Raw genomic sequence first — 20,185 nt, forward strand, 5'->3', positions numbered from 1 at the left:
AAAAGTACTTTCTTCCAACACTTTAATTAACAGCACTTTCTATTAGAAAAATGCCCTTCAGCCTCAAGGGATATCTGTCAGAAGACATTTTAGAAGGAAGAAGGTGAGAAGGTTAATCTGCATTCGAATCAAAATATAGAGCCTAAGGAATTTTTTCTGGTATTGTCATTATACCAATAGGGATTTCTTAAGAAATGCAAATATGCATTGTTTTGCCATGCATAAGGCAATTGTTATCGAAAGATAAAGTACAGGATCCTGTATAAATAGTGAGATTTCTGAGAGCAAAAAGAGTTGGAGTGGGACCAAGTGACTTAAGGACAAATAAAAATCCATTGAAGTAAGCAAGAACAAGGAGATAGACTAGAGCTCATGTAGCAGCTGGGACCTTGGGAGCACTCGGCATGTCTGGGGGCCTGTGAGTGGGGGGGAAGGTGACAGGGGTGCAGACCTGGGAGGGAAGCTGGTGGCACTCCCTTCTTTGTTGTAACATGACCATGTTTCTGGTGGTGAGATGAGTCAATGTATGAAAAGTGGGGAAATGCCTGCTTCTAAAGCAGTGGTGCAAAGGCTCATCACTCATTGTGGGCTGAAGCTTATGAAGCACTTACCGTGAGTCAAACACGGTATTAAGCACTTTATATACGTCACCCCAGTTTAATCCTCCCAACAACCCTATGGTTCAGGTACAATTATTGTCCTCACTTTACAGGTTAGGAATCAAAGGCACACAGAGGTTAAGAAATTGCTGTCTACACTCCCATGTTCATTGCAGGATTATTCACAATAGTCAAGATATAAATAAATTAACGTGTCCATCTGTGAAGGAGTGGATAAAGGAAATATGGTGTATGTGTACAATGGAATATTATCCAGAAAGAGGGAAATCCTGCCATTTGTGACAAAGTGGATGGACCTTGAGGACATTGTGCTAAGTGAAATAAGGCAGACAGAGAAACACAAATATTACATGATCTCACTTATATGTGAAATCTAAAAAAACCAAACTCAGAGAAACCAAGAGTAGAATGGTGGTTGCCAGGGGCTGGGGACGGGGCGCATGGGGGGAATGGGGAGCTGTTGATCAAAGGACACAGACTTCCAGTTATAAGGTGAATAAGTTCTGGGGATCAAATGTGCAGAATGTACAGAACAATACTGTACAAGGAAAGAAGGAAGGAACGAATTAAGGAAGGAAGGGAAGGAGGAAGGACGGAAGGAAGGAAGGAAGGAGGGAAGGAAGTGGTTAAGGAATTGCTCAGAGTACCATAGCTGATAAGTGCTGAATCTGAGCTGTGCCCTGGAACCAATAAGCCTCTTTGGTCGGTGCCCTTAACCAGTGCACTAGTATATCCCTGCCTATGTTTTTTTTTTTCACCTACATTGTCTGAACACAGCAGTTAAAACCACATTTAACCATCTTTTAATCTTAGTTTAAATAAAATCAAAGCCAGTAATTAGTCAAAGACGTGATTTAATAACTTAATAGTTTTTAATCCAGTTGTAATGTAACATAGTGTAACATGCCAGGGAAAATAGAAGCTTCGAGGCAGATCGCGCAGGGCCTTGTAGATCATGTTAAAAAGATGAAACGCTATTCCAGAGGCAGTGAGAAGCATTCAGTTTTAAGCCTTGGAGTCAAGGGGCCCCATCTGTGCTTTGGAATTTCCCCCTAATTGCAAAAAGGGGTTTGCATTGGAGGAAGTAAGAGCAAAATTGGGGACATAAAGATAAAGCTGAGGGGTGACACTAAGACCAGAGCATTGGAGATGGATTAGAGGGGACAGCTGAGAATTAAGGAGTCACCAGTTGGTTGTGGGGAATGAAGGCGAGGTGGGAATCACGTGAGTCTCCCAGGATTCTGTGTGGAACACAGTGTAGTTAGAGATACAGTTCACCAAGATTGATTCTAATGAAATGGATTGTACAATGATGTTTTCTTGAGAAGAAAAATGTTTGAATCTTCTCTGTTTTTCCATTTTGGTTTTTCTTTACAGCCTTCACTATTTTCTTTGGTCAAAGCCATTTTCATTTCATCAGACGTGTCATTCTTTTTGCAGAAGCAATTCCAGCTCTTTTAATACTTCAAACTTTAATTTATGGGACATCTATTCATGTCTCTCTAGATCTTTTCAACAGGCAGCATCTTTGTGCAATTTCCTGGACCCATCAAGTTTGCCCGAGTGCTTGCAAATGCATGTTGTTCAGGAGATAAATGACTCAACTAGCAAACTGTTGGCTAACCTGTTGAAACTCTCTTGTGATTCCAGGCTGCCCTGGCAGGAGGCACCACCATGATCCTTGATTTTGCCATTCCTCACAAAGGCCACTCCCTCATCGAGGCCTTCGAGACCTGGCGAAGCTGGGCTGATCCCAAAGTCTGCTGTGACTACAGCCTTCATGTGGCGGTGACATGGTGGAGTGAGCAGGTGAACCACTGGGGGGTCCAGTTTCTTCCATTTAGCCCTTTAGTCCTTGCTCTGTGCAAAGATCAAGGAACAGGCAATGTCAAAACATAAGAAGCTGGTGATGTTGGTTGCTTCCTGGAGGTCAGAATTGGAGGGAAGACTTTTCATTGCATACTCTTTTGTACTGTTTGAATTTTGAATCATGTGAGGTATTATCAATTTAGAAAACTAAAAAAAATTTTAAAGCATATGAAGGTGGTAGGATAAATCCCTTATACTCATTCACAAAAGACTTTCCTAATATTTAATTCATGAATTGTAAATACTTTAAATGTAATTTTTAAAAGTACTGGACTTCTCAACTTCAACAATACAGGACACTTTTAAGCAGTCTTTTCCCACAGATCAGAACTTTAGTTAGAAATGTTTTTAATATCTGGGAAAAAACCAAGGAAGCGACAGACTGGGAATGTGTTCAAGGCCTTCTCCCAGCTGTGCACTAACCTGGTGCTCTGCGAACATCAACACCTGGTCAAAGCATTTCAAAACAGAGCTTACACAACCTTCCGTATCTGCTAATTATTTAGGTCATGGCAGAAATGATAACATGATTCAGACAGAAAAGACAGTTTTGAGAGATGTTAAAATATGTGTATTTTTTTTCCCGTGAAAACATGTATGTGTACTTTGGAAGAAACTTTTACTTGTGGTTTAAATCAATAACATGTTTTTCCACATTGAACTTAATTCAGAACTCGTTTTGCCAGAAGGGGCTCACGGGATGACTTTATTTGAAGTTACCATGTAACTTATGTCCCTCCTTCCTCCCAAAATTTGCACTGTAGACACCAAGTTAATATAAAACAAGTAATCAGTCTTTAACAGATAGTTCAGCAAACATACTAGCAAGGTTTATAGTCCAGAGAAAAAGTTAATTTTTCCCCAGAAACGCCATTCTGAGGCATCTTATCTCTTTCGTGCTTTTAGGGTCTTCCTACCTTCCTACCTTCCTTCTTCCCTCCCTCCCTCCCATCCTTCCTCTCTATCTCCCTTCCTTCTTTCCCTTCTCGCTTCCTCCTTTCCTCCCTCTCTTGTTTTATAAGATAGAGCAAAGGTGAAGATGTTTGCCCTTACCAGTGTTTCTCACACTTTAATATGCAAATGATTACCTGGTGAATATTGTTAAAGCACAGATTATGTTCAGTAAGCGTATTAGTTTGCTAGGGCCGCTGTAACAAAGAACTACAAATTGGGTGGCTGAAACAACAGAAGTGTACTGTCTCACAGTTCCGGAGGCTAAAAGTCTGAGATCAAGGTGTTGGCCGTGTTGGTTCCTTCTGAGGGCTGTGAGGAAGAATCTCTTTCATGCCTCTCACCAGCTTCTGGTGGTTTCCTGACAATCTCTGGTATTCTTTGATTTGTAGGAGCATCACCTGAATTTCTGCCATCATCTTTACATGATGTTGTGTGTGTGTGTGTGTGTGTGTGTGTGTGTGTGTCTCTAAATTTCCCCTTTTAATAAAGACACCAATCTTATTGGATTGTGGTCCACCCTGCTGACCTCATCTTTTTTTTTTTTTAAAGGTTTTTTTTTTTAAATTTATTTATTTTTATTTATTTTTGGGTGTGTTGGGTCTCCGTTTCTGTGCGAGGACTTTCTCTAGTTGCGGCGAGTGGGGGCCACTCTTCATCGCGGTGCGCGGGCCTCTCACTGTCGCGGCCTCTCTTGTTGCGGGGCACAGGCTCCAGACGCACAGGCTCAGTAATTGTGGCTCACGGGCCTAGTTGCTCCGTGGCATGTGGGATCTTCCCAGACCAGGGCACGAACCCGTGTCCCCTGCACTGGCAGGCAGATTCTCAACCACTGTGCCACCAGAGAAGCCCTGACCTCATCTTAATTAATTACATCTGCAATGCCCCTATTTCCAAATGTTGACCTGAAACAGATAGACTGCTGGGTATTTCTCCAGCAAAGATGGGTTTATTTGGGATCAGCAGAGAATTACAGTTCAGGGTCTGCAAGCTTGGCCAGCCACGTGCAAGTCCCCGCAGGGCAAGGGAAGGAGCAGGCTTTCATAGAGGGGGAAAGGAAGCTGGGAGGGCTGTAGTAATCAAAGAGCCCGTGACTTTTCATTGGCTGAGCCCTTGCCAAGAAAGGAGTCTTTTTTTTTTTTTTTTCCCTGTGTTGATATGCAGGTGTGAGAGCTCCCCCTTCTGGTCTCCCGACATCCGCTTAATTGAGGTTTCTATTTATTAATTTTTTACACAAGTGAGGTCACATTTGGTACTGGGGGTTAGGACTTCAACATATGAATCTGGGGGGACACAGTCAACCCATAGCTGTAGGTCTGGGGCAGGGCCTGAGATTCTGCATTTCTAACAAGCTCCCAGGTGGTGCTGATGGTGCGAGAGCAATACAGTATAGTGAGACTTACCCATGGGTATGGATGTGGATGACAGGGACGTTTAACGAGGTCACCTTCAGAAAGGCTCTTCTACTCAGGGAGTAATAGGTATTTCATCTGAGCAATGCAGATCATAATTCCCTTTGGGAACCCCATCGTGTGAATATTCCAACAATGTTTAAAGCATGTTTTTTCTGACTATAAAAAATAATAGACTCATGGTAGAAAATATGAACTTGAAGCTTAAAAAAATGAGGCACACTATCCCAAGTCCTACCTTTGCTGTTGTCACTTAATGTACCTGGGAACCCATTCCATCATTTCAGTGATGACCACTCTCAACATTTTGGTGTTTGCCGTTTCTTTTCATGCATTTATTCATCCAACAAAAAGCTATTGAGTGGCCACTATGGACCAGGCACTATTCTAGGATATAGCAAGGGACAAACTGTACAAAGGCCCTGCTCTTATGGGGTGGAAATTCTAGAGGAGGAGGCAGGCCATCAACAAGTAACTATATTATATGCCAGGTGATAAAGCGCCATGGAGGAAAGTAAGGAAAACTAGTAAAGGAATAAATAGTGATGGAAGTGAGTAACTTAATATGTGATATTGTCATTTTTAAAACTTTACTGATTCAGTAGGGAAAAGTTGCGTTGTTTTAAAAAATAAATTTATTTATTTATTTATTTATGGCTGCGTCGGGTCTTCGTTGCTGCACGCGGGCTTTCTCTACTTCTGGCGAGCAGGGGCTACTCTTCATTGCTGTCTGTGGGCTTCTCATTGCAGTGGCTTCTCCTGTTGTGGAGCACGGACTCTAGGCACGCGGGCTTCGGTAGTTGTGGCACGCAAGCTCAGTAGTTGTGGCTCACGAGCTCTAGAGCACAGGCTCAGCAGTTGTGGTGCACCTGCTTAGTTGCTCCGCGGCACGTGGGATCTTCCCGGATCGAACCCATGTCCCCTGCATTGGCAGGCGGATTCCTAACCACTGTGCCACCAGGGAAGTCCCTATTTTGTACTTTTTAATCAGTAGGAAGGTTAACATTTTTTCCATGTTTATTAGTCATTTGTATATACTGTTTGAACTGTAACATTTTTTACCTAGAATGTTAGGGTTTTTCTTATCAAGTAGAAACAGCAATAACTCTTTTTAAATTTTTTATTAACTAAAAGCTAGAATCCTATGTCTGTTATACATTTTTATGTTTTGTTGTATATTTTTGTTTTATATTTTATGTTATATATATATATTTATTTGTATGTGTGTGGGGTTTTTTTTTTAACATGTAGAAATTCAAGCAATTTTATTTGATCAAGTCTTCTGACTTTTCCTTTGAAGTTTTTAGTCTTTGATGAGACTAGAATTGGACCTGCAAGGGCAATTACTAAGCTAGTTTTGATCTGAACTTGTCCCTTACCGTTGGTGTGATGTTACGATTTATAATAAGAAATGCATGTCTGGTCTTCGTTCCCATTTCCTGCACAGAGCTCCTAAAACCCCTGGAATTTCCTAAGTGATGAGAGCAACAAAGGTGTCTTTTATTATGTTAAAGAGGTGATTTTTAGACCGCACCTAAAGATGGGGGCTGATTGACCCAGGAGCCAACTGTATTATTAGAGGGTTGAAAATTTCAGTCCCACCCAGCTGACCTCCGGGGAGGGCAGAGGGGCTGGAGTCTGGATCAGTTGCCAATGGCCAATGTTTAATCAATCATGCCTGTGTAATTGAGCCTCCGCAACAACCTAAAAGGATAGGATTTGGAGAGCTTCCAGGATGGTGACCAAATGGAGATTTGGGGAGAGTGGCGCTCTCAGAGAGGGCATTCAAGCCCCGTGCCCTTTCGCCATTCCTTGCCCTGTGACGTACCTCTTCCATCCAGATGTTCATCTATATCCTTTATCGTTTCCTTGTATCATAAACTGGTGATCCAGTAAGTAAAATGTTCTCTGAGTTCTGTGAACCGCTTTAGCAAATTAATCGAACCCATGGAGGGGGTTGTGGGAAGCTCTGACTTATAGCCAGTTGGTCAGAAGTGCAGGTAACAACCTGGACACCCCATAGCACTGAACGCTTAACTTGTGGAATCCAGTGCAGTCTACCTGGTGCAGGTAGATAGTGTGAAAATTGAGTTTAATTGTAGGATACCCCCCTGCTGGTGTCTGGAGAGCTGCTTGGTGAGGGTGGGGAACCTCCCCACCTCCACACATTGGAATCGGTGATCAGAACCTTTTAGTTGGCAACCCAGAAGGCTCCTGAGGCTTCTGACAGGTCCAGAGTCGCTCAACTCCCAGGAGCTGCCAGTGGCTCAGTCTGCATCTTCCACTACCTTCATCTCTGAACTCATCCTGTAGGTTTCAGATTTGACCCCAAACCCTTACTTCGCATTAGCTCTGATTCCTTCTAGAGACACAATTGCTTCTGTTGCTGCCAGTGGCTTTGTTTTCATGTTCTAGAATAATTTCTTCTCATCAGGAGATAGATGCTGAGAATTTCATAAAGTATAACAATGAAGTATTTGGGGGAAATACTATTAACTCTTTCATGATTTAAAAGTATCGTAGGGACTTCCCTGGTGGTCCAGTGGCTAAGACTCTGCACTCCCAATGCAGGGGGCCTGGGTTCGATCCCTGGTCAGGGAACTAGATCCCACATGCCGCAACTAAAGATCCCGCCTGCCGCAACTAAGACCCAGCGCAGCCAAAATAAATAAATAATTTTAAAAAATAAAAAATTAAAAGTATCGTAGCAACAGCAATTCATCACATGAAATGAGGTCTAACCTAGGGGAAAGATCAAGACCTTAATTACATTTTTCTGGAGTTCAACTGATGTCCTTATTTTACTTCATTTTCTTCTGAATGCAAGATTTTGGAGAATGCTGATATTATCTTTAAATTAAAGAGTGACATTTTGTTGTGGTTTTTGTGCCCTTTTAGGTTAAAGAAGAAATGAAAATCCTTACCCAAGATAAAGGTGTGAACTCCTTCAAGATGTTTATGGCCTATAAAGATCTGTACATGCTGAGAGATGGGGAGCTGTACAAGGTCTTCTCTCGGTGCAAGGAAATTGGAGCAGTTGCTCAGGTTCATGCAGAAAATGGAGACCTAATTGCAGAGGTAAGTAACTGCCTTCCAGAACTTCCACAGAAATGAAAATGGCCGTAACTTAAGGTGAGGATGACTGGCCCCATGTAGGTAAATTCTTTTAATGGATTGGAAGAAAGGAAATTCAGAAACTAATTTTATGTGGCTTGGAAACACGTGACTTGAATTACTTGCTGCCTGGCTCTGAGTTTTTTGCAGGTGGTATATGTATTGGAATGAGGAGTTCCCTTTTTCAAATCAGTTATTAGATCTCAGACAAGGTTTATTCTAAAAACACAAATATTTTTCTTTGTGTCCCTAGCATTTTTTTTTTTTTAGGTAGCTCAAGCTGCTGGTTCAGAATGGCAAAGTGTGGACATCGGTGAAATCTGATGACTAAAGCAGTGCATTAGGTAGCTGTTTAAAGCCCCATTCTTTTCAGAAACTGGGTATTAAAATGTGCTGTGGAGGAATCTAGATGATATTTCTCATGTTAGTTCCATTATTAATGCCCGAAGGGTACACCATCTGCAAGATTTAAAGAGCTGTCTCTTACCCTTTATGTTAGCTGATCTTTCTCTCTCCCTGGGCTCACTTCCCATTAAAGTCAGTGAGATGGAGGCCCCATGGCCAGGATGGGGGGGGTGTGGTGGGCAGGGGGGCTGATAAGAGGAAAGCATGAGCTGTAAGCTCAAACACACCAGGTTTAAACTGGACTCCTCCGCGTCCTAGCTGTGTGACACCAGGCGAGTCATTTTGACACTCTGAGTCTTGACTTCCTGCCTTTTTTGTAAGGAAGGAATAACACTTTTGGAGAGAGGAAATACTGGTCTAATATCACTCCGTGGATTGGGGGAGGAGGCAGTGAAGAGAATGAATCAGTAAAACGTAGAACTAATTACATAATAGCATGAGTCGCTTCATCAAGGATATAATATGGGGGACTAGAATACTTTGTTTTATTATATTTTGTTCTGAACCAATAAAAAGTCTTAAATATGGACACTACTTTTCAAAGACGGTAATTAGAACAGACCTCATTATCTTTGTCACCTTTTCAATCAAAATAATTTGATTGTGAAATATGTATATGAAAAATTAACACATGCTTTGAGAGTAGTAGATTATTTTTACCCAAAACACACACTGTCTACGCCACAGTCACACACACCTATACCTATTAGATCTAAAATAAAAGCCTGGCAGTGCATTCGTTTCCCAACAAAATTATGGGAGTTGTCGTTAGTAAACCTTTCTCACCGGTGTGCATGTTCCTGCTGCCTTTTTTAGGGAGCGAAGAAGATGTTGGCTTTGGGGATAACGGGTCCCGAGGGCCATGAGCTGAGCTGCCCAGAAGCGGTGGAGGCAGAGGCCACGCTGAGAGCCGTCACCATAGCCGGCGCCGTGAACTGCCCTCTGTGCGTCGTGCACGTGATGAGCAAGTCCGCAGCAAGGGTGATAGCAGATGCCAGGAGGGATGGTAATTCCTGAACTGTAGCCTCGCTTACAACTAGTACTGTTAGCTGAAGAGTAAGGTAAAATAACGCCAACCCCTGCTTTTGCTTATCAGAAAGTTGCCCATGAATTTCCACAACTTTTCTTTCTTTTTTATTTTGAATCTTTGAATTTTATTTTTTTATACAGCAGGTTCCTATTGGTTATCTATTTTATACATATTGGTGTATATATGTCAATCCCAATCCCAACGATTCTTCCTCCCTTTTTATTAGCATCCTTTCTGTGTTCTCGCAGTCTTACACGTCTGTCTGTTTCTGCCCTCTTCAGGCGCAAGCCCCGCCCTTCACACCACTAACTGCCAACTCTCCAGTGAACTTTACAGAAGCTTCCCTGGCTCTTAGGCACCTCCGCTAGCCCTTCCAGTACCTGAATCAGGGTCAGGCAGGGCACACAATGGGTGCTCCACAAATTTCTTTTGAATCGAATTGATTCGTCTCACAGCAACTTGGTTGTTGGCGCGATTGAAGCAATTATCCAAATAGTGTTTTTATGACAATTATTTTAAGATTTTTAAAGCAAAGTTATGTTTACTCCAACTTGCTTAATTGCCTCACTTCTATAGTGTAATTTTATATGTAAACAGTCATCTTAAAAGAAAGAGAAAATCTCCTATTTTTGATAAGAATTGAACCATGGAAATAATTTTATTCATTGGCCAGTACTGGGAAAGGAAGAATGAAAAACAAATAAGGTGTGTTTTATTCAGTACTTTAGACCCTTCTGGGATGTGGTACTGGTTTCTATCTCTCACTTTTAGGAACCTGGATAATCAGAAATCGTTGTGTAAATCATCCTGGCTATATTTGTTTTTTTAAACTGAAACTGGCTGCATTTTTATAACATGGATCTTAAAAACTATGAAAATAGATTTGGCATGTCTATAATTGACACTAAAATAAATTTTTTCAAAATTGCTTCTTGTTGCTTGAGTTTCAATAAGGATTTTGTGCAAGCTAAATGCATTTTTAAATGTAATAATATATCAGTATCGTGTACTAAGAGTCACCTCAGTTTCACACAGGAGTTAATAAGGTCTTACTACCAGCCATTTCTGGTTGCTTTTTTTCCCCACATATAGTATAATTTCAGTATAAAAGAGCACACCACTTCAAAAAGAATCTGTACTTCAATTTTAAGTTATAGCTTTAGGTTTTGCCACCAGATGGTGCCGTTGCTAGCTCTATGAAATTGGTTTTCTCTATTTGCTTTGCAAGTGGTGTACCGTGTGTCCCATAGCCCGTCAGTTAGGTCCGTAATGTCAGAATATGGTTTAACAAACAGCAAAGTCAGCAGAAATGGTCAATCTTAACCCACCAGCAATCTGTGATTTTGCCAGTTCTGTCAGGAAACAGTTTCTCGATTAGAGTATTTATTTTGCATTGGGATAGAATTCCATTAGCAGCGGAGTAAGTCTAGGGAAGGTTTTAGAATGTAAATCGTAGGCAGAAAACTATTAAAATTAAATATGAATATTTTAATTTTATTTTAAATTATTTTTAAATATAATTTTATATTTTGAATATGTAAAACGTGTACCTGGCCCAAAAGTCAAAGTGATATATTAAAAGATATATTCTCAGAGAGATCTTGCTTCCTTCCCTAGCTTCTTCATCACATACCCCATAAGTAATTATTTTTATTAATTTATTTCTGGCCTACCCTGTAGTGTTTCTCTTTATGAAAAAGGAACATATCTATATTTTTATTTCTCTTTCTTTCCTACTTGAAAGGTAAAATCCATAGTGTTCTGTATCTTTTTTTTTCCTACTTGAAAATATGTCCTAAAGGTCAGCTCATATTAGGTATAGAGAGCTTCCTCATTCTTGTTTACAGGTGCAGAGCATGCCACTGTATTTGTTCAACTAGTCTCTAATTATGGATATTTGGGTCGTTTCCAATCTTTAGCTGTTACAGATAAAACCACAGTGATGTCCTATGCCTATGCTATTTCATATTTGTGGAAGGTGTATTAGTCTCCTATTACTGCTGTAACAAATTACAGCAAACCTAATGGCTTAAAACAACACAAATTTATTATCTTATAGCTCTGGAGGTCGGAAGTCTGCAATCGGTCACACTGGGCTGGAACCAAGGTGTTAGCAGGGCTGTGTTCCTTCTGGAGGCTCTAGGGGGTATGCCCTTCCTTGCCTTCTCTAGCTTCTAGAGACCACCTACATTCCTTTGTTCCTGTCTCCCTTCCTCCATCTTCACAGCCAGCAATGGTGGATGGAGAACATTGCATTATTCTGATCTCTCTCTTCTACTTTAAGGGTCCTTGGATGACATTGAACCCACCTAATTAATTCAGGATAATCTCCCTATCTCAAGATCCTTAATTTACTCACATCGGTGAAGTCCCTTCTGCCAAGTAGGGTTAACATATTCACAGGCTATGGGGATTAGGACATGGACATCTTTGGGGCACCATTATTCTGTCTCCCACAAAAGGGTAGCCTCAGGGTAGAGTCCTAGAAATGAGAACCTGGAAATGGTTCAAAGGGCAAGTGCATATCTACTTTTTGGACGTTGCTAAATCCCTTTGCAAAGGGGTTGTAAACATGAAATACTTAAAATGTCAGCCCAAATGATTTACCGTAATAACACTTGTGAAAATACTCTAACGCGCAATTTTCAGAGGCAGCAGAGGTCCAGAATAAATTAGCACGAGAGATTGTTCCATCGCTGGCATGTGACCTCTCACCAGGTGGTCAAGCAGTGTCAATCCATTCACATGGTGACTGCATCAGCCAATCCAAGGGCAGATCCATGGGGAGTACAGAGTGACAAGAGCTGGTGGACACACTGACCTTTTATAGAAGATTCCTCTACTCTGTATGCATTTATTATCTAACGTAATTTCTGAACATAAAAGAGCAAGATACATCTATTCATTGTTATCTTGTTTAAAGAAGAAAAAATTCAGCCTTATAGATTTGTAATCTGAACATCTGTAGATACCTTTGCCAGCCCATTCCATCATCTAGGGCCTTGCCACTCAGAGTGTGGTCCCTGGAACACAGTGCTGACATCCCGTGAGAGCTCGTTAGCGATGCAGGTCCTTGGACCTCATCGCAGATGCACTGAATCAGAATGTGCCCTTATAACCAGAACCCCAGGTGATTCCTGTGCGTATTGAATTTGAGACTCACTGCCCCAGGAGGCACAAAAGATACCCGATTAGTAACTGTCTCTATTGTAGTTGCCTAGCAATACAATGCTCTTATTACCTTGGATTTTATTGTTGAATTGCCAACTATATGCCCCAAAGATAGCGACCTGAGGGTTAATGATTATAACAGCTAACTTTATTGAGTGCTTAATATGTGCTTGGCACATATTTTAATATATCCTTTATCTCATTTCAAGTTTTATTATATATTATCTCATCAATGCATTGTAATATACAATATTTTTTTAAATTGTCATAACAATGCTTCAAGCTAAATTTTTTCACTGTTTTGTGACTAATGAAATTGAGGCTTGGAAAAGTTTGGTAAATTAAGCCCATGATCACTTTACTAGTACGTGCTAAACCTGAAATTCAAGTCTATCCAACTCCAAAGCCCACATTTTTTATTATCCTCTACCCTGTTCCAGAAGAAATCAGTTTACAGAGTTGGGAAATGCAGATACCAAGTTTATATTTAATTGGTTTTGTTTATTGGCCTTACATTTTTAACAAATTTATTTAAAATATTGCCATCATTTTGTTATTTTTTTATCATTGTTAAAAGGAGAAAACATTCCAGAAATGGAAATGATCAAGAATCTATTAAGTGAAGAGTAAACATCTTCTATCTCTCTCAGCTCAGTCCTTGGAACTAGCAATTTTTAACCATGTCTGTTTTTTTGGTGGTTTCCTTCAAATTTCTAAACCATAAATTTGTAAGTAGTGACTTATAAATTTTTGACAGTATCACTTGACTCTGAGTGATGAAAAAAGAACAGTCTAGCCTACATAAATCTTACCTCTCACCTCCTGAGTTTTGTTAGTAGTAAATGTTCACTTCAGGTAATATTACTTAAATTTATGTATTTTGGCTATTTTTTGTGTGTGGTATCTCTTTATTCTCTACTAGGCTGAGAAGGAATTGAGAGGCCCAGCATCACCCTCTCTGCCCCCTCCCGACTTCTTTCAGCCGTATTATTATCTTTACATGGACAGGAGTTACCGCATTTTCAGTTGGCTCTAGAACTAGAATCAGGTCTTCCAAGCTTTGTCTATAGGTTAGGTCTAAAATTTAGAACTGTTATAAAGTAAGATTGTGGAAATATTCTTCTTGGTAGAAACAATTCAGGAGAAGAGAACCTCAGAGGAATTTCTATCACTAACTTGAGAGTGAAAGCTAATGTCATTTAACTCTTGGAGAGGCCATCGCCAAGTGTCAAGGTGAAGTGGGTTTCCTTTCCTACACTCCCATAAGATTAACGGCATGCCTTATTTTAATTGGCTACATATTTAGACCATTATTGTCTTGTAAAGTTTTTTTGGGCTTGGAATTTTTCCAGTTAGCTCTTTTGAATATAGGTTCAGAAAAGAAACATGTACACCTTCTTTACTATATCATGAAGATTTTCCAGCTTCTACCTCATACCTTCTATTGAATGGAATCAGCTTCTATTGAAATGAATCAGCTCTTCTTGCAGAGATATTTTTTTAGGAGGAGAATCTTTTGGCTTTCTGCTTTATTTTTATACTTTCCAAGCTGTAGAGATGCCATCCTTGGATTTCTTTTCACAGAATCCTAGGTTGGATATACTGTTTCTTGGATCCCATCTCTCCCCTTTCCTTGAATTACTGTGAAGATTCTCATGTAATTTTTTTTTTTTTAAATACTAATTGTAAAGTCTGCAGTGGATATATAGGTGTTCAACTTTTTTCCAGATTTTATGTTTTTGTTTTTAAATTTTGTATTTATTATTTTTATTTTTGGCTGTGTTGGGTCTTCGTTTCTGTACGAGGGCTTTCTCCAGTTGCGGCAAGTGGGGGCCACTCTTCATCGCGGCGTGTGGGCCTCTCACTAGCGCGGCCTCTCTTGTTGCGGAGCAGAGGCTCCAGACGCTCAGGCTCAGTAGTTGTGGCTCATGGGCCCAGTTGCTCTGCGGCATGTGGGATCTCCCCAGACCAGGGCTCGAACCCATGTCCCCTGCATTGGCAGGCAGATTCTCAACCACTGCGCCACCAGGGAAGCCCCTCTCATGTGATTTTTTTAAAAAATATTTATTTAGTTAGTTATTTCGCTGCATCGGGGCTTAGTTGCCCTGCAGCATGTGGGATCTTAGTTCCCTGTGTCCCCTGTGCTGGAAGGCAGATTCTTAACCACTGGACCACCAGGGAAGTCCCTCTCATGTGAGTTTTAAGGGAAGAGTGTTAGAAGGTAAATTTTCTGATTCTTTGTCCTCAAGCTTGTTTGCAACTTGAATGGACATAGAATTCTAGGTTCAGAATTACTTCCTTGTGAATTATAAGGGCACCATTTCATTCTCTTCTGGCGTCTAGTGTTACTGATACATAGACAAATGCCAATAAAATTCATGTCCGTTTGTGACTTTTTTCACCATCCGGAAGATTTTTATATTTCCTCTTCATTTTAGACTTCCAGAAATTATATTAAGACTATGTTTAGCAGTAGGATTTTTAAAAATTCACCTTCATGTTCAGATGTCTGTTTAATCTGAAGGCTGATCTTTTTTTTTTTTTTTTTAATGTATTTATTTATTTTTGGCTGTGTTGGGTCTTCGTTTCTGTGTGAGGGCTTTCTCTAGTTGCGGCAAGCGGGGGCCACTCTTCATCGCAGTGCGCGGGCCTCTCACTGTCGCGGCCTCTCCCGTTGCGGAGCACAGGCTCCAGACGCGCAGGCTCAGTAGTTGTGGCTCACGGGCTTAGTTCCTCCGTGGCATGTGGGATCTTCCCAGACCAGGGCTCGAACCCGTGTCCCCTGCATTGGCAGGCAGATTCTTAACCACTGCGCCACCAGGGAAGCCCCTGAAGGCTGATCTTTGATTCTGAAAATTTTTCTTCTATTATTTCCTTCATATTAATTTTCTCTGTTCCTCTCTTGGAACTCCAGTATAAGACCTCTTGAACTAAGCCTCCATGTCCTTTAACTACTTTCACCTTTAAAAAAACCTGCTTTTTGCTCTGTATTTTAGGAAAGGATTTTGTTTACTTCTTCTTTCCTTCTAATAAACTTTAATTTTGGTAATCATATATTTATTTCCAAGAAAACACTTGTTCTCTGATAGCTCTTTTTTTTTCCTACAGTTGCTTACTTTTAAATTTTTTTCCTTCAATAGATGAGATCTTTTTGACCTCATTAGAATACTAACAGAGATTTTTTTTTTTGTTAATTCTGTTTCCTGGATTATCTTTGTTTCTTGCTGAGTCAATTTTTCAGTTTTTTTTTTAAACATCTTGGCCCTTCTTTTTATGTTGTTTGTTTTTTCTTTAAGTGTCTGGTGATCTTGGGCTGTCTGTATTCATGACTGGACAGTTCAGGTGATTAGAGTAAGGAGCTGGTGTGGATTCCCTCTGCTGTTGAGCAGGCCCCGCCCCCAAATGAGAGCAGCAACAATGAGACTATGAACTTTGTGAATGTAAATGGGGCGTGGTCACTGGTGAGCTTCGGTTTTCAGGTGAGCTTCACTCTGTAGCATCAGCACCACCTTAGAAAGCTTTGTTCCCCAGGCAGAGGGTGGGATGAGGGCTAACTGCCCCAACTCATCCCCTTCCCCACACCAGGAGGAATGTCTGTCATGACCCTTCTGCTCGTTTGAGTTCAAGCTGTAGCTGCTTCTACTTTCCTTTATAAGCATTGCCATCCCATCAGCTTTCTGTCTTCCTACAATCTGTCATAACCTCTGGTCGGCCATGGTTCCTCTTTTTATTCTCAGCACAGTTTTGGATTTTGTTCATCTGTTGTACATCTTCACCAGGGTTTGATGTGAACTGGGAAGCAAGAGACGGGAATGCATGTTCAGTCCATCAACTTTCTTTCAAAGCCTGCGGTTTCCCTACCATGATATTTCCTTTTAGCATTCAGCACCTGCAATAAAAAGTGAAAAGCAGGTTACAGGGAAAAGAAGAAAGCTTTCACATGCAAGCCATGGAAAGCTGAGTTGCCTTTGACCGTTTGCAAGGAATTTCAATTTCATGCTTATTTCAAGTCTCAGTTAATCTAAGTTGAGTAACTAGGTTAGTTCCCATCTTTACTGTGAGAAGCCACTTTTGCAAAAAATGAGGCAAAGGAATCAGAAGGCTGTCCCTAGAGTGTTATCCTTTTCTTCCAGAAGCAGAATCCCCCCTCCCTTGCTCCATACCCCCAGTATAAAGTTGGACAAACCAGCTGAAATTGTATCTCATATACAAGTTCCCACCTACCACTCTCAGACCTCTCTCACTCACTGTACTCTAGTCTTTGTCCAAATAGTATATGTGTCAATATATGTCATTTGTTTCAGTGGCAGAGGTACTTTTTACTTTGGTTTGAGTAGCTTTGGGTATCGATGTTCCTTTTCTGCCGTGTATTGACATATGGAATTAATAATGTTTAAAAAAACATATTGTTCACCTCTCCTTCCCACCTCCCAGTAAGACTTGCATGCATATGGATTCATTACTTTTCTGGTGCTTTGCTTAGAATGGTGGCGATTTCTCCCAGCAACTTACTTGATGCTCTCTTTGGTGTATATCTGTTATAATAAATTTGTTTACCAATTAATGACTGAAATTTTGAGTACTTTTTTTTAGTTCCCTGTTTAACTTGTTATAATTTACCTTAATAAAGCTAATTCTATTTTATATCCATATTTGTGTCTTTAGGGTATAAATATGACTCTCACTTGAACTTATTAATAAAATGTTTTCTTTATGCTTTTCATAAAAAACCAAGTTATTGGACATCTAATATATGCTTGGCACTGTGCTCTTGGCATTGGATTTGCAAAAATGATTAAGATAACTTTGGTTCTCAGGTAGCTCACAGTGAACTGGGCTACATGATGGTTGGGGGTTTTTGTTTGCTTTGCTTTGCTTTGGTTTTGGTTTTCCATGTTGTAGAAAGCTTTATTTTCTAGGCTTATTGCTGTAAAATATAAACTTCTCTTACAGAGAGGTTTAGATGTCCTATTTTCCATTTTATTTAAACTCTGCCCCCCCCCCCCCACAGCGTATTTCTTTTGTATTTGGGGACTAACAGGGAAAAAGGGCCACACAGAGGCCACTCTCTGCCCATGTGGTCACACTGCCCCCTGCTTGTTGGTGCTGAATAGAGAAAACCAAATCTCACGCAAGTACTATGAGCTGATGCTTGGTAACCAGTGCTTTTCCTAAGAAAGGGTTGATGTGTGCCCGAGTTAAGGTGGATTTGAATCTCAGGCTTCCTTTTTTCTGTCTTGTGCATGAACATCCGAACATCCCTTGTCCTTTAAATTTAGAACAAGATGATTTACCTTATGTCCAACTGCAAAGCAGTTCAAGACTGCCCATTTTAAAAGATTAAAAAAAAAAAAAAGAATTGTGTAACCATAAGGAAACTAACATTTGTAGAATGTATTTGTTTGCTGCTCTAACAAAGTACCACAGACTGGGTGGCTTAAAACAACAGAAATTAATTTTCTTACAGTCCTGGAGGCTAGAAGTTCAAGACCTAAGTGTTGGCAACATTGGTTTTCCTGTGGGCACTGAAGGAAGGATGCGTGCGCTCCAGACCTCTCTCCTTGGCTTGGAAGGGCTGTCTCCTCCCTGTGTCTTCACGTTGTCTTCCCTCTGTGTGTGTGTGTGTGTGTCCAGATTTCCTCTCCTTATAAGGACCCCAGTCGTATTGAATGAGGGCTCACTTCTAATGACCTCATTTTAACCTAATTACCTCTTTAACGCGCCCTATCTCCAAATACAGTCACATTCTGAGATACTGGGGGTTAGGACTTTAACATGTGAATTTTGACAAGGGACACAATTCAGCTCATAGCACGAAGTGACTGCAGGATCCCAGGAAGATGCTAGGTATTTTCGTATATGTTAAGTTGTTTGATCCTCACAAAATTGCCACACTAGAGGGACTTTATGATCCCATTTCATAGATGAGAAAAACTGAGACCAAGAGCAATGACTTATCATGCACAAGGTCACCAACTAAAAAAGCGAGATCAGGATTTGAACCTAAATCTGTGTGATCTACTTTATTATGCTGCTTCTACATATTTTCCTTCTCAATTATTTTCTTTCTTTGTAAGTGTAATATTTTGAATGCAAGCAAAGCCCAGGAAGGTTCTACTTTATCCTTCTAGCTGGGAGAAATTATTTTTATAAAAGCGTTTGGCCTTCTGTTTGGCAGGCAGTGCTTCCACTCCTGGGCACCTATGCCAGCTTCTCTGCATCTTTCAACCTTTTCTAAAAGATTCCATGACTTGATTACATGCTGCTCCCAAATTCAGACAAGATGTTAACATCTGCTCTGTCACTTTCATCTAATAAACAATGGGCTGTCTGGTCAGGGATGGGGCGTAGTTTTGGTTGGTTTGACATGTTTCACTATTTGGAAGTCGTAACAATCTCTCAGAGAGCGGAACTCCTTTAACTGGGAGATTGCATCATAAGTGAAGACTCTTTTTTGGTTTTGAGCTAAAGGATGGAGAAAGAAGGAGAGAACACGTATGGGGAGACAGGATACAACATAATGTGAAACTTGCTGAGACAGTGGGAGGATATTAATGATGGATATGTACTGTCTCCCAGGAGTTGCTGAAATCGTCTGGTCTCGAATGTAATCAGGAGAGTATCAGACTAGGACAGATTTAGGACTTTTCATTACTAACCTGTTAAGTGTAGCAAATCAAACCAGTAAGTGAAATTGGAAAATTGCTTAACCATGTGCACAGATCTTATGGTTGACTTTTAAAAATACATGCTCTTTACCAAGAAATGAAAAATGATACTTTTCCTACTAACATACTGCGTATGTATGGTATGTTATCAGTATACTAGGATTCTAATTCTAATGTACCACTCACTACCCCTGTGTCATAGACAAATTAGTCTTATTGAGTGTCAGTTTCTTTGTCTGTCAAATCAGTGTTTGGGTTGCCATGAAGGTCAAGTAAGGTATATGATCTTCAAGCTGTATTTGCAAACTCTAGAGTGCTATACATACATTAGATATGTTTATTACTACTTTATTTCTGGCCCAAATCTAACAGAACCCGCCATTATGCTTAATTAATCTAGTTTGATTCTTCAATTTATGTATTATCCAGGCCCCTTGTTTCCTTTTTACAGCTTGCATGCTGTTTAGTCCGTTGAAAAATGTCTTAGAACCATTGTGAAATACAGGGAAGAATAGTTAGAAATTTTTACTTTTTTATTTTTTCATTTTTTTAAGTACTTACAGATAATTAATGGGGAGACAATTGAAAATAACCCTGTTAACGAAGAGATTGTTGTATATACCAAAAAAGTGGCACGTCATATTTTAAAGGTGCTAAGCCCTTCCAAGGAAATTACCTGTCATCTGGTTTCAAAAGAGTCCTGGCAAACTCCTGGTAGATGCTGACACTTTTAATTTTTCCTGAGAGCTATTAAAATTGTAGAAATTTTGGAACTGTATTCCCATACCACCTTGATGGGCCAAATGATTGAACAGAACATGTGATTAGACTCTTTCCTCTGTAATGAAGTACCAGGAAAAATCCTGAGTTGGCAACTTGTAAAGCGATTGCAGATCAAGAATCTGAGTTTTTCATTGTCCAAGCATCCATAAGAAGTTCTCTTGG

At 40.3% G+C, this 20,185-nt stretch overlaps 1 protein-coding gene across 1 annotated transcript in view; it reads left to right on the forward strand.

Annotated features, from left to right (window-relative positions):
* Nucleotides 1–20,185, forward strand: part of LOC309633818 (dihydropyrimidinase-like) — a gene marked incomplete at its 5' end in the record, with an annotated part of 81,006 nt that overhangs the window by 13,352 nt on the left and 47,469 nt on the right. The window contains 3 exon segments of the mRNA XM_082403063.1: nucleotides 2,271–2,429; nucleotides 7,751–7,930; nucleotides 9,188–9,377. Coding sequence (XP_082259189.1) covers nucleotides 2,271–2,429; nucleotides 7,751–7,930; nucleotides 9,188–9,377 — 529 coding nt within the window.

The sequence above is a fragment of the Balaenoptera borealis genome, assembly GCF_965194805.1.
Source record: "Balaenoptera borealis genome assembly, chromosome: 8".
Classification (NCBI taxonomy): domain Eukaryota; kingdom Metazoa; phylum Chordata; class Mammalia; order Artiodactyla; family Balaenopteridae; genus Balaenoptera; species Balaenoptera borealis.